At 45.9% G+C, this 14,694-nt stretch overlaps 2 protein-coding genes across 6 annotated transcripts in view; both read left to right on the top strand.

Moving 5' to 3' along the window:
- The window catches only part of cdk15 (cyclin-dependent kinase 15), an 18,725-nt gene extending 16,339 nt beyond the window's left edge, over nucleotides 1-2,386 (top strand). For all 4 annotated transcript variants that reach the window (XM_081710528.1, XM_027020765.3, XM_081710525.1 and 1 more), the window contains 3 exons: nucleotides 473-521; nucleotides 783-925; nucleotides 1,095-2,386. In XM_081710528.1, the coding sequence (XP_081566654.1) occupies nucleotides 473-521; nucleotides 783-925; nucleotides 1,095-1,207 (305 nt within the window). In that variant the 3' untranslated portion in view covers nucleotides 1,208-2,386. The remainder of the gene's footprint in view (nucleotides 1-472; nucleotides 522-782; nucleotides 926-1,094) is intronic.
- Nucleotides 2,387-6,731: 4,345 nt separating this feature from the next.
- Nucleotides 6,732-12,774, top strand: fzd7b (frizzled class receptor 7b). Of its 2 annotated transcripts, none has more exons than XM_027020814.3 (2): nucleotides 6,732-6,922; nucleotides 10,261-12,774. In XM_027020814.3, exons 1-2 carry the CDS (start codon nucleotides 6,768-6,770, stop codon nucleotides 11,906-11,908), a joined length of 1,803 nt encoding a protein of 600 aa, XP_026876615.2. In that variant the 5' UTR covers nucleotides 6,732-6,767; the 3' UTR covers nucleotides 11,909-12,774. The 2 variants fall into 2 exon arrangements, with proteins under 2 accessions (XP_026876615.2, XP_026876616.2); XM_027020815.3 differs by lacking the exon at nucleotides 6,732-6,922 and adding an exon at nucleotides 9,587-9,953.
- The last annotated feature ends 1,920 nt before the right edge of the window (nucleotides 12,775-14,694 follow it).

Below are 14,694 nucleotides of genomic sequence, written 5' to 3'. Positions count from 1 at the left end.
GATAGAAGGGAGAAGGAGAGAGGGATAGAAGGGAGAAGGAGAGGGAGAGAGGGATAGAAGGGAGAAGGAGAGAGGGATAGAAGGGAGAAGGAGAGAGGGATAGAAGGGAGAAGGAGAGAGGGAGAGAGGGATAGAAGGGAGAAGGAGAGAGGGAGAGAGGGATAGAAGGGAGAAGGAGAGAGGGATAGAAGGGAGAAGGAGAGAGGGATAGAAGGGAGAAGGAGAGAGGGAGAGAGGGATAGAAGGGAGAAGGAGAGAGGGAGAGAGGGAGAGCCACCAGGTGGCCACCTGCCCTGAGGAAAGAGAAGGGCAGAGCATGCGTCTGTGAAACTGCTGAGCACATGGGTTAGAGGGCGCGTGAGGTCCTATCTGGTTCAGGAGGAGAGTGGTGGGCATGCTCGCTTTGGCAGCCGACGCCCGTGGTTTTCAGCTTCCCACGGACTCAGAGGGCTTTTCTCGTGTGTTGCTACAGAATGGTTCCTGCCGTGCAAAGCCCAGCAGTTCCGAGATGTCTGGAAAAGGTAATGCACATGAGTGTGCATCGCTGCATGTGCGTGTGCATGTGCGTGAATGCATGCTGGTGCGTGTCTGCGTGCAGGCTCCCTCGCGTGTGAACGTGTGCGCACGTGTGTGCATGTGCGTGCATGTGCATGTGTGCACATCTGTGTTTGTTCCAGGAAGGAACAGAGGGGTCTTTGTGCAGCCGAGCCCCCTCTTCACTGCAGTTTCCCTCATATGAAGGCCTGACCCACACCTTTGCCTGTGTGTGCGCCTCGGCTCAGATTCGCACAGCTACCCTATAAGACGGAAGACCTGGCCCAGCAGATGTTAATGATGATCCCCAAAGAAAGGATTGTGGCCCAGGATGCAATGCAGCATCCGTACTTCAGCACTCTCCCACCCCCTATCATGCAGCTGCGAGACAGTGAGTGACCCCCCACCCCCCACCCCCAATCAGAGAAAATCAAAGAAAAGGAGTTCTCACTTTACGCCATATGGCCTTTCACCGAGGAGGAGACTAGATTATCATTATGTTCCTTTATGTGATTGTTGTTTTTGCTTTATCTCTCTCTCTCTCTCTCTCTCTCTCTCAGCTGTATCGGTCTTTAAGGTGCCTGGTGTGAGGTTAGAGACGGAAGCAAGGGATATCTTCAATCCCAGCAGACGAATTAAATCCTCTCTCGTTCCTCTGGGCAAGTGCTGGTGATACGCCTCCATTGGCCTATATTACCCACACGGGAAAAACCTTTACACAGCATGGCTGTCTGTTGAGTCGTGTGTTCTGTTTGTCATAGACCCCAGGTTACCAGGAACAGCTGTGACTGTTATTATTTTAAGAGTATGCGTCTTTCGACGACTTTCCAAACCACACCCTATTGTATATGACATTGTTTTCAGCTGCATTCGGAGGGACAGTGTGGAGAGTGTGGTGTGGTCCAAGCAGCGTTACTGCAGGCTGTGCTGCTGAAATCCACAGATGACTTCACATAAACTGCACTTTTGATACAGTATGAAACTATGAAACTATACAGTATGATGTCATCAAAATATTCCTCCGATAATTCAGTGAATGTGATGAGAGAGAAAGAGAGAGAGAGAGAGAGTGTGAGTGCTTTCATATGTGCAGGCCAATGTGGGGAATGTTACAGCAAATGTTATGGCCATATGTGAACAAGTGCTGGAGTCAATCCCAGATACTCCCAGAGAGGGGGAGCAAGAACAAGAGGAAGAAAGAGAACAATATTCAGTGTTCTCTCAAATTGTTTTTGGATGTTTGACAAAATTATTCTTTTTTGTTAATTTTGTATGTTTTAAAATCACCTCACATCTTGTGAACATCTCATCAAATGGGTACTATTTCCAGTGTTTAGCACTGTTCTGAAAAGTGCAAGTGGTGCCACACTGATTCGGTACAGCAGTGATCTAAAGTTTTTTGGGTTTTTTTTACAAATATTTATGTACAGACCAACTCTGTTGAAGTGTATAGTAGTTGCAATAAAACAGGATCTTTTCCTCATATGGGTATCGCCTCTGAAAGACTTGCAGTCAAAGCAGGCTTTGAAATCCTCACGGTGGAGGGAGAAGAGTCTGTTTGATCAGCGACGGACGACTGTTTGTTGATACTGGTGCGAGCGAATTCAAGTGCAGGAGGAGAAGCGTAAGGTCGCGGCCCAGTCAGGGCAAGCTGGGATTTCTAAGGCTAAATGGCCCAGCAATTGATAAGAGGAAGAAGCCATTGCTCCATCTACATACACAGGAGACCTGAATCATCAGGTGATTTCATATCCGTCCAGGTGTGTAACACGTGAGCTCAGATCACAGCTGGTGTGTCTGTGTGTTGGAAAATCTGTTGTTCATCGGGTTCGAAATAAATATCTCCACTAGATCATCTGCGTTTCCTTGTTTTCTTTCAAGAGGCAGGACATGATTGAGGGAGATGTATGATTATAAAGTAACTTTAATGTAAAAAAGATTTGTGGTTACATTAAGAAGTCAGGAAATGGGGTTGTACAAGTAACTGCACACTCCCAGGGGGGTAGGATTTCATGCAGACCTGCAGGGATTTAACATATACTCACGTGCGCACACACACACTCCCAACTGCTTCCTACCCTGTTCCTACTGGCATCAGCTCGGTTTTCACACACGTATTTGAATTCGAATTTACTCACAGAGAAATCCTTCTCCTACCACTACTGTACCAGCCGAAAGGGGGCGGTGCAGGGTGCATCCGTTTACCCACACATCAGGCGCATGTACATGCTCACAGCAAGTTTCTCGAGCTGATCTCAGCATATCTCCAAGGGCAGTATGCAAAGGGGTCCCTCAGGAGGAGGGAGATGGGGAGTTCTGATGGAGCCATCCAAGGCCGTTAAATTAAAAACACACGGTGCACACTCACCCATAATGCTCCCATGTTTGTTCTGCAGGACTTAAATCATTCTCATGTGGACTTGTAACCTGCACTAGCAAGATTTCAGCTCACCTCAGCTTTATTATTTTAGAATGAAAGAACAAGGCTGTAGAAACAGGAGATGTAGTTTCAGGTTTAAAGCTTATATATTTTGCTCTGCTTTGCTAGGAAGAAGAGGCCTCAACAATGCGCGCGCACACACACACACACACACACACACACACACACACACACACACACACACACACACACACACACACAGAGCATTCTCAAGGCCTGTGCTATGGATCTAGTTAATACAAGTGATGTTATGTTGATGCAGCCTAGTGAAATAATGCCCCACAGTTACAAAACTGCAGACAACGTCTTGGATCTGGATCATGTATGTGCATGCATTCCTCTCCCTGCCGTCATGCTAGACGGAATATCTGCATTACCGATCCCAAGAGGCGAAACTGATCTAAGCCTCCTCGCATGGGGAGAGCATCCGGATGAGTGACAAGGTAGACAGGGCATTCCGTCTGTCTGTCACCAGCTCTGCCGGAGCGCCGGAAACAGCTCCGTTTACGTAACCAATCGCGCTGGAAGCTTCTCGTCGGATTTGAGCGGCGATCCACCCATTTCGGCCCAACGTCCGTCTTGTTCTTCTTCTTCTTGCTGAGCCGCACCCCCCACCCCAGACTCCTTGACTGCTACCTGGAGAGACGGACTGAACACGTGGCCCGAAATCTCGCTGGATCACACCCAGAGCCTTCGGTAGCATTTGCCCGGTGGGGAAAAAAAAAGTATTGGCACGTCCTTGTGTGTGTCGGCACGGTGTGTGGTCTGTCTCAGCCCTGCACTGTTTATCTAGCTCTGTTTATTCACAGCCCTTCAGACAGATGCAAGAGACAGCTGGTGCCACACACGACCTCAAGCCACGTAGGCCTCACAGGCCTGGGGTTAGATTTAGATTTGTTTCCCAGGAACGTTCCACAGCATCATGGGTAAAGGGTTAAAACCAGGTGGGGTCGGTGCTTTCATATCAATAATTGTGGAGGAAGAATGTGAGAAAAGACCCAGATATCTGAAGGCTGTCTCCTCCGGTAGCCTGTCCTGCCCTTCTGAATGGCTCTACTGAGAAAAACATTGCACTATATCTACTTTAAAAAGCCTTTGAGATGTGGCTTTGTTCTGCACTCTGATTCTCTCCCTCTCCCTCTCTCTCTCCAGGCCCCTGAGACGGAATCTGTAACCCTCACCCGCCTCACCGCTCCCTCATCCCCTGCACCCCCCAGGGACTGTTAATTCAGTCTGCTTATCTCTTGCCTGTGGGCATTACCAACAGAATATCTACCCGTACTTAGCATGCAAATGACAGTGTGATTTAGAGGGTGAGGGAGAAAGAGAGCGGCACGGTTAGGGGCCTAGGGAGGAGTTCCATTTCCCTCTGAAATAATGAGATTTGGGATGCCTCCTTTGTCTTTCCAGGACTCATTTACACCTCCTGTCATCTCCGGTTTTGTCGAGAGGGAGTCCCTGCTGATTGGTATCAGCCTTGTCCCATTCTGTCCGCACGCACATAAAGAAGATGTGCACACTTAATGTCAGAGAGCTTTGAGTGTGAGTGTGTAAGAGTGCGACAATTACCGCATAAGTGTGTTTGGAAATATAGGGTAATGTCTCAAAAGGAAATGTGAAAAATCAGTGCTTAGAATAATAATAACAATGACTATTCCTGCGTTTAGTCCTTGATTGTTTAATTGATTGTTTAATTGTTAGACGTTAACATAAAAGCAGCAGTATAACCTGAAGTCATTTATCCCCCCTCCCCTTTATTAGATTATTAATTGTCTTTTGATTAGGCCTAAAAGTGCCTTTAACAGTATGATTGACAGCACATTTAGGGGCGTGGCAGGCACTCCCACACAGGTCCACTGTGCCGCACTGCCTCACCGGCTGTGTTTTTAACCTCACTGCCCATCACTATTTTGATAAAGCAGGACACAGCATCGGGGAACCAGTGAGTGAGCACAGCCTAAGCTAAATTTGGTTTAGACGAGTCTGGCCCTATATTTAGTCCAGGGCAGTTTGTGTCGATCCCTCGCTCACTGGTGAGATGATGAGGTTCATATGGCAGTGATTTGGGTCACTGCACTGCAGGGCCACGCTTCCTGCTAATTACACAGTAATGCATCAGTATAGTCCCAGTTAAACTGCACTGCTACACCTAATGCAAACCATACTGATGTTTCATTTAGTACAGTAAATGGACAAAATTAGCTCCAGATTTAGCGTGCGTCTGGGATGGTAGAGATTTAATGCATATTTCAGCCAATCGCAGCCTACGATTTCTCTTCCCGACATAGAAAAAAAAAAAAAGCTCTAAAACTCTGACTTTAGAAATAAGATAACACATTGAAGAATAATGTTGTTGTGATTCACAGAGTTGCGCTGTGAAGCCACATTCCCACCTCTGGGGTCTTCATCGTGGAGGATGGTAAAAGAGGAGAGGAATGTAGAAGGAGGAGTGCGTGGAGTAACGGATGAGTGGGAGGGCGGATGCGAGGATGCAGAGACGGAGAGAACAGCTGATGGGAGCCGGATAAAATGCACGCGGATAAGGAGGTCGTCTGGGTTTCATCAGCTCCACTTTCTCGGAGATGGAATGAGAAAATGATGGAAGGAAAGAATAAGAGAGAAGGGGGGTAAAAGTGAATAAAACTACAGGAGGATGGAGAGTGAGAAACAGCGATGTAAATAGAAGGAGGGAGACAAAGTTCACAAGTGTCCAATGAGCCCTCAGAGAATTAGGTGGTGGTTGCTATGCCAACACGTCAGCCAAGGCACCAGGGTAAATACTGGATGTTCAGTAGGCGGGACCAATGTTAACACATAACCATAGCGTCCGTAGTCATGCACATGACCACAAATATATACATGCCCACACGCATGCAAACAAATTGCCCCTAGAATGTCTTCTGCTCTCTATACATTATACCTTCTGCTTAAAGGTAAGGTAGTTGGTTGGAGACCCTACATTTGGGCCATTTCAAATCTTAGTCTGGTAGTTCATATTTAATCCATGTCGCAGTACTCTTCAATTTAAACTGATATATGTATCTTAAATGAAGCCAAACTTTGTAACTCACAAACCACTTAATACTGTATATGTACTCTCTGCCTTTAGTGTATATGCTAGGGGCCGAGTAAACTGTGGACAGATTTAGGCCATCTGGAGCCTCTCACTTTCCTGTGTCCCTGCACCCACCTCACCTGGTGCCTCCCTGGGCAACGTTTAGCACAGTTTTCCCGCACCAGTCCATCATGATAAACAGTGAGCCACTGACAAGTTGTGTATGTTAAATCAAGTACTGTATGGAGGGCAAAACAGTGTATGGTTGTGTTTGTGTTTGACAGAAACAAGAAAAGGACAGAGTCAGTTAGAGAGAGAAAGAGAGGGAGAGCGAGAAAGAGAAACTATACCAACAGGAGCATTTATTTTACTGCGAAAAATGTGTTCTGGTATTTTCAGTACTGATATACTGATTATTACAAATCTTAGGTACCTCTCGAAACACAGCACTGGTACCAAACCTAACTTGGTATTTGATCATTTGGCAGATGTTTGCAATCCCCCCAATATCAGTGCACTTTTCTGGGGTGTTAACTTATTATTAAAATATCGTATTTCACAAAATCCCTCAAGGGGAAAGTAATATCTGAATTAAAAATATTTGTACTACCATAATAGAGAGAGAGAGAGAGAGAGATACAGAGGGCAAATGAGATACACTGAGGCCAAGATAAAAGAGGACAGACCTGTCACCAATACCATACGCAGCCAGAGCTGGCTGGCAGTGCTTTGCCTAAAATGGAGTTGGCCCCGTGGCTGTGCTCGACACTTCAGCTTGGTCTGTTTACTCCCCAGTGTTTCAGCTCCAGCCCTGGGAGAAGAGAAAGTGAAGCAGAGGGATTACCCAGGCTGATCGGGGCCACTCACAGTGATTCATCACCCATTCGGAATGAGTGAGTGTGTCACGAGCTTTTCTTCTTTCTTCTTTTGTTGTTTTAAAGCAGACCTGCAACAGTTTCAAATGGTGGCAGAAAACAGAAAGCAGATATAGAATTAACAGTCCCGCATGCACCGTTGAAACAGGACTCTCTTATACTTAATGGTGATTTTCAGCAGGTATGTGAGTCAGACAGCTCTGGGCTGGATGGGCCAGCAAGGATCTGTGGCAAAAGAGAAAATGCATTGTTGGCCAGCAGCACATGGTTAAGAATTTGTTCATATTAGGACTAAGTGGTTAATAAACACTTAAGCAGACCTTTCAGTAACTTCCAGACAGTGAAGGGGGTGGGGGGTGGGGGTCAGTGGGGTGGAGTGAGAATATTCTCTGTGCTTTTATAAACTTTCAGACATGAAATAAATGGTTTGGTTTAAAGTTATGGTCAGGGTTAGAGGGCAAAAGGGTAGTTAATTACAGTTTAAACGTCCTTTGACATCTCACGAAAACAAGCTTCAATGAAACTTTCGTTGGCATGTTCCTAGTGTTAATAGCTTTGACCTTGATTGGGCCTTACAAATCTCCAGTGATCATTATGTTTATCCAGAAGATTCCATATGGCCAACACCATCATATGTACAACTTAGATTTACAGTCTACCACCGTGTTGTTATCTTTCTCACAATGTCCACATGTTTGAAGACGTTTAGGCTAACAAGAGAATAAACCATTCACCTTTCACTACTGTGATATGTAACATATTAATCTGAGCACCTCTCGTTCCCAGCACATATGGCCTATCGCACAGGAAGAGCAAATGGTGGTTTGGCACTGAAAGAACTACGGAGCAGTGTGAAGAATAACACATTGTTGTCAGTCTGTGTGTGTGTGTGTGTGTGTGTGTGTGTGTGTGTTAGAATGAGAGAGTGAGAGAAAGAGTGAGAGATGTCTCTCAAATGCATTATTGCAATCACTTATTAACATTTTTTACCCACTGGAAATGTTTCAAAATTTGCTAAAATAAGATTTTGCATTCTAAACAGGTTCTTTTTTAATAATGTGAATTTCTGTTACACACACACACACATACACACTTGCACACTTTGCATGCCTTTTGCTCTTGCATGCTCTGTTGTCTTTGAAAGGATTTGCTTTTTGCTTTCGATTCCACCCCTCTGTGCTGAGCCAGGCCCCAGCAGGAACTGCTGAAACCCTGTGATGCTGCGCACTGTGGGACCTGCCCTCTAGCATACCCATACAGGAGTAGGGAGTAGCAAGGGCACTGTGAAAATCATGGAAATCGCCCCTAACACGCCTATTCACTGAGATGGACCCAAAAGACACAGGTCACTGGACACATGCCACAGTGAGAAAAGCTACACAAACAGAACCAGTGTGAGAGTTAGTTGTCATTTTAAAAATGCCTGTAGGCCACATACTGTAATTTCTCCATTTGGGTAATTGTGTTGGAACCACAGACAAGGTCTGACTGCCAGGAGTAAATCCCACCTTTTCATGTCCTTTTAGTTAACTGGTAATCTAGAAGGACATAACTGACTGGAATTTAAATCATGCTCCTTGTCCACATAGGAATGCTGCAATGCCATTCCATTTTTGTGGTAAATTTTGGGAAATATTTTTGTGTGTAAATCACTACTGCTGGAGACCTACAAAAGCACTGCGAAAGTTTATATTCTGATGTAGTGTATGCTTTACTCACATAAGAATAACACCGGTTTACAAAGGCATGTATTAAAAGCTTTAGAAGCCTTCCATACTGTCATCTGTGGGTTACAAGCTTCTGGAACAGAGTCACTGCTCTTAATTACTTTTACTGCGCTTGTTACGCTAATTTGAGATACTCGGGAGTAATAAAAGTAAACCGCGCTATTAGTCCTCAGGTCATCTTTGTTTTCCGTGACCGGCTGACCGTTCTTGGCTACTGTTGCGTGCGACCGAATGTGTGTGTTCGTTCTTGAGAAAATGGTTGAGTAAACTTTGAGGTTCATAAAGACATCCAAGACATCCATGCACACGCGCGCGCGCACACACACACACACACACACACACACACACACACATTCGGTCGCACGCGCGCACAGTGTCTGACAGCACTATCACTTCTTCCTGTATCGTATTAATTTATTTTGTCACTTTGATAAGTCTCTGCAACCGACTTTTGTCAACAGATGAATTTGTGGACTATGTTCAAAAACCACAGCTAGGTTCAAAGATAATTACTTAACGTTCCACTGATTACTCGGCTGACACAGAAAAATGTAACCGCTGACAAATAAGTATTTAACACTGACAAGTAATTTGCACGACCATGTTTCACATTTCTTATTCAATCTGTAACAAGTTACTAAATACCAGAGAGAGTTACGACGTGGTGAAAAACGTTTAAAAAGTTAAAAAGTCGAAAAAGTTGCTAGTGTCTGAGCGTACTTTTGTGCAGATGGAGGTTTCCAGCAGTCACACCCATTTTGATGTGCTTCCACGCGCCCAATAAGCAACCGCGCGCTAAGAAAAACAAATCTTACTATTGGTTACGTCGTGAGGGTTTCAAGCCGCCCCGTGGGGAGGGAGGGGGAGAGAGAGAGAGAGTAAGAGAGAGAGAGAGTAAGAGAGAGAGAGAGTAAGAGAGAGAGAGAGAGAGAGAGAGTAAGTAAGTAAGTAAGTAAGTGAATGACGGGGGCGTCTGGAAACCGTCTCATTAGTGCGAGGGCAATGTGGAGCGAGTGTATCGGCAGCTTACGCGACAAAACCAGTTTGGAAAGAAAGTTGCAAACGCGGTTGTTGTTAGGAACGCAGTTGTTGGAAGGTTGGAGGAATCGAGCATTCTCCGACGCCTACGATGAGAAACGTGAAGGAAGTGCGGAATTTGGCCAGGAATACCTGACCAGAAAAAAAAAATCAGTGAACTGGACATTAGTCTGTGAATAAGGTTACACGAGGGATCGGCGAGTTGCGACTGGGATCGACAAAGACAAAAGTTTACTTTCCAAAGTTTCCAAACCGACTTATCTACGGATACTTTATTTTTTTCTGTAAGTGTTCTTTTAACTTGGTCTTATAACGCGAAACGGCCACTGATCTGTAATATGCACAAACAGGCTGGCTAGTGATTATAGACAAGAGGCGGTCCAAATATAGGTTGGCTAACATAATGGAGTAAAGTGGGACTATAAAACTTCGTCAGACTTTCCCTAACTGCAATTTAGTCGTATTTTTATTCGGACAGTGAAGTGGTACTGCAACCTGTTTTCGGTTTAAAGGCTGTATCTGGAATATCTGAGCCTTTTAGCTTGTATCTTTGTCGTTTCATCGAAGGCTGTTGCTCCGTGTGCCTTATAGGGTCCCGATGATGGCGGTCTGCGTGATGGTGTCTTTCCTGCTGCTGGGGTCATGTGTCGGCCAGTATCACGGGGAGAAGGGCATCTCCGTTCCAGAGCACGGCTTCTGTCAACCCATCTCTATCCCTCTCTGTACGGACATTCAGTACAACCAGACAATCATGCCAAATCTCTTGGGGCATACAAACCAAGAGGACGCGGGCTTGGAGGTGCATCAGTTCTATCCGCTGGTCAAGGTGCAGTGCTCTCCGGATTTGAAATTTTTCCTCTGCTCCATGTACGCGCCGGTGTGCACGGTCCTCGAGCAGGCCATCCCCCCGTGTCGCTCGCTGTGCGAACGAGCGCGTCAGGGTTGCGAGGCGCTAATGAACAAGTTCGGTTTCCAGTGGCCAGAGCGGCTCCGCTGCGAGAACTTTCCCGTGCACGGGGCCGGGGAGATATGCGTCGGCCAGAACACGTCTGACACCGGCCACCCGACGTCGGACCCCACACCGTACGTGCACGACCACTTCACACCTCGCCTGAGCGTGGACCGGCAGGGCCAGCCTTTCTCCTGCCCTCTTCAGCTTACTGTGCCATCCTATCTCAATTATAAGTTCCTAGGCGCTAAGGACTGCGGGGCTCCGTGTGAGCATGTTCAGCCTCACGGCCTCATGTACTTCCGAGAAGAGGAGGTGAAATTTGGACGCCTCTGGGTCGGAATTTGGTCCGTTCTGTGTTGTACGAGTACCCTTTTCACCGTGCTCACCTACCTCGTCGACATGCGCCGCTTCCGCTATCCTGAGAGGCCCATCATTTTCCTCTCTGGCTGCTACTTCATGGTGGCCGTGGCTTACGTCACAGGCTTCCTTCTGGAAGACCGGGCCGTGTGCATCGACAAGTTCCGGGAGGACGCCTACCGCACGGTGGCTCAGGGCACCAAGAAGGAAGGCTGCACGATACTCTTCATGATCCTGTACTTCTTTGGCATGGCCAGCTCCATCTGGTGGGTGATCCTCTCCCTCACCTGGTTCCTCTCGGCTGGCATGAAGTGGGGCCACGAGGCCATTGAGGCCAACTCTCAGTACTTCCACCTGGCGGCGTGGGCCGTGCCCGCCGTGAAGACCATCACCATCTTGGCGCTGGGCCAGGTGGACGGTGACCTGTTGACGGGTGTGTGCTTCGTGGGCGTCTACGACGTGGACGCGCTGCGTGGCTTCGTGCTGGCGCCCCTCTTCGTCTACCTCTTCATTGGCACGAGCTTCCTGCTGGCCGGCTTCGTCTCGCTCTTCCGCATCCGCACCATCATGAAACACGACGGCACCAAGACGGAGAAGCTGGAGCGCCTGATGGTGCGCATCGGCGTCTTCTCCGTGCTCTACACCGTGCCTGCCACTGTCGTCATCGCCTGCTACTTCTACGAGCAGGCGTTCCGCGCCCAGTGGGAGCGTACCTGGCATATGCAGACGTGCAAGCGCTTCGCTGTGCCCTGCCCGGCCCCGGACTTCGCACCCGTCTCACCCGACTTCACCGTTTTCATGATCAAGTACCTCATGACCATGATCGTGGGCATCACATCCGGCTTCTGGATCTGGTCGGGGAAGACGCTGCAGTCGTGGCGCCGGTTCTACAAGCGTCTGGGGAACGCCCAAGGCGAGACAACCGTGTGACGGGCTCCCTGGGATGGAGGGTTCGTGGGATTAATGGGTGGAACTACAGGTCATGACCTACAGGGTGAATTAAATATTCATATGTCTGTCGTGAAGGACGTTGCCCGGTGGACACCCACAGGATGGTCTCGCTCCGGAAACCAGTCTGTACCAAAAAGCCTCCCTTGTGATACTTAAATACTTGAACTTTGACCCTGACTTTATGTACATTTTTCAGAGAACTCCTTTGCATGACCAAGACTTTTTTTAATTGTTCAAAAGATGTTTTAAAAAGAAGTGTCATATTCTTCATTGAAAAGTGAAACAGTGCCTTTGGTATGAACACTAAGTGGATTATTCATTTATTGAATGTCAATGGAGAGAATTTTATTGATATTTTTGAGGACAGGAAAATGGTAAACCTTTTTTTTAATCACTACAATGGCCAAAAATATTTTTATTATAATCTTTTGTCTTGTAATGTTGCCCAGTCCACTGTAGCCGATAATTTGTCTCCTTTTAAAGAGTTTGTGGCTCAGACAGCACATGAGTTTGTATATCTCTGTTGCTAAGTGTTCTGATGTTCTTTAGAACTAGATTCAGTTTGGTTGGTCTAAATGTAAAACCTTTATACAATTTTTACTTTTTTTGTGCAAAGTAAATTCAAACTGACCCAGGCCAGGCGTTTGTGATGGGTGGGAATAAAGATTAATTAAAGTACATAGTTTGTACAGTCAAAGGAGGAAAACTGTTACCAGATTTCATTTTGTTAAATGCTATGCTACCCTTTAAGACGACATGTATTTATTAAAAGTAACCTCATTTTTAATACAGTACTCTGAATTCAGCAGTTTCACTCAATAAAAATAGATTTTTAGAATGCGCTATTTATTTATTTGGTATTTTTCTAACCAACAGTTAATTTGACTTTGAAATTACTCACTGACTAGAATATATTCTCTTGTTTTGGGGTTTTTGCATTGGTTTACTTATTTTGTTACTGTCGACTCTATAAACACTACAATCAGTAGATTGTAGGGGGTATAATAGTTGTTATAGACAGGAAAAATTAAGTATTTATGTTAATCCAAATTGTTCTTAAATTCCCTCACAGAAATACTTTTTAAGATCAGTCTATTACCTGAAACATATTTGAATTATTTAAAAAAAAGATCATTGGTAATGAATATGCATTGGTAATAAAAAAAGACTTGTAGCTTTCAAGTAAGAACTCAATTTAGTGGCAGTCTCATTATTCAGTCAGTCATTATTCACTGGCATTAGTATGTGCAGCAGGACTGAGGATTAAGGGTAGAGGGAGAGTAAACATCTCTTAAGAAAGAGGGAGAGGTAAGCATGTTAAACAATAGCCAACAAAAACAGGAGATAATCAAGGGTGGTGTGAGGTTTGCCACCTTGCCTCTGAGAGGACCGGAAGTCCTCTGGTGCAATGAGGCGTGAGATCCTGAACCTTCCTCTCCTGACGAAACCCAATAGCAGCCCATCCTTCGGTTTGGGGTGAATCTTTACCCTTTTGTGTGGTGCATGTTTGGCGGCTTCAGGAGCTGTAGAGGTTACTGTATCTGCTGACTGAAAGGTTTTCGATGGGGGGGGGGTTTAGACTCCCTTGCCTGTAGTGGAACCACCACATGTAGGGAACATGGTCAGAGGTGGTGTGAGCTTTGTGTCAATACTATCCATTAGTGAATACCATAGAAAATCTAAGCTGCAGCATAAAACATATAGCATATGCTTTATGTGCTCTTTGTTAACAAGCGGCGCTCATTCCTGTGTATGGATTTTGAGCAACGAGTTCATATTACAGGTCTGCTATTAGGACGTTGCCAAGGTTTTTCAATAATAAGCCAATGTTCGTTTTGTTTTACAATCTCAGCTTGTTAGTCAGTGTAGTCTAGTGTAAACAATATAAGGCTGTGGGAAAAGACGGGACCCGTGTGGTACAGATGTGTTTTTTAAAGCCAGTTCAGTCGAAAACCACATCTAGTTGTCCAGAGCAGAAATGCGTGCACCCCCTGAAGCTAGGAGCAAGAGCCAGGTCTATACGTAAACCAGACCAGCATAAAATCCATGGTAAACGTCTGTTCACGGTTATTGAACCGAATCAAGCTTCTAGCAGTGACATGCCCATGGTTTTGTGGTTTACATGGCCTGAGAACCTGGGTTTGTGTTCGTATTCTCAAGCTTTTGTTCTACACAGGTGCTACTCTTCCTGAGAAAGACAGACAGGTCCAGTCTTAGGTAACTGAAACCCCTTCCCCAAGTTTCTCCTTGGTCTCGGTCCCACGAGATATAGTTCCCTCAACTGGATCGATACCCAATGGAGGCAACGCCTTCACTATTGTTAAGCATTGTTTCAGTGGTGTTTACCAAACGTAGAGAGTTGTCCTAGCAGATGGGCCCAGTGGTATGAATGGGGATCGGATATCCACTCTCTTGTTGAGGGAGTTACAACAAGCGCATTGTACGCTATGCTGCAAATGCCCTGAGTTACATTCTTGCCTGATATATAATACTTCCTTTAAGGTTCCCAGTAACGTGTAGGCCTCCACAGTTACATAAGAATATCAAAACCTAGCTACAGAGCTGCACTTTCTGTCCATGTGTGGCTTTTTGTTTTGCCGTTTTCTCTTAGTCTGTGTATCTTATTTTCACTGAGATGAAATTAACTGAAGGATGAAGACTACACTTTCAATACTGCTTCTATGGAAACCTGCCTCGCCGAACACATTTCACATACACAAAGAAAATGTAGAAACCAACATGAGCTCATAGGTATTCTACACCCA

The sequence above is a fragment of the Electrophorus electricus genome, chromosome 3 (assembly GCF_041902795.1).
Source record: "Electrophorus electricus isolate QZ-2024a chromosome 3, ASM4190279v1, whole genome shotgun sequence".
In the NCBI taxonomy this organism is placed as follows: domain Eukaryota; kingdom Metazoa; phylum Chordata; class Actinopteri; order Gymnotiformes; family Gymnotidae; genus Electrophorus; species Electrophorus electricus.
The sequence above is the reverse complement of the archived record's forward strand: the minus strand, read 5'-3'. Positions and strand labels throughout refer to the sequence as shown.

What these genes read in the sequence shown, in the direction of transcription:
- fzd7b (XM_027020814.3), top strand. Translation starts at nt 6,768, where the DNA reads ATGGAGTTGGCCCCGTGGCTGTGCTCGACACTTCAGCTTGGTCTGTTT. An exon ending in TCATCACCCATTCGGAATGA is followed by an intron (nt 6,923 to 10,260) that starts GTGAGTGTGTCA and finishes TGTGCCTTATAG; the next exon opens with GGTCCCGATGATGGCGGTCT.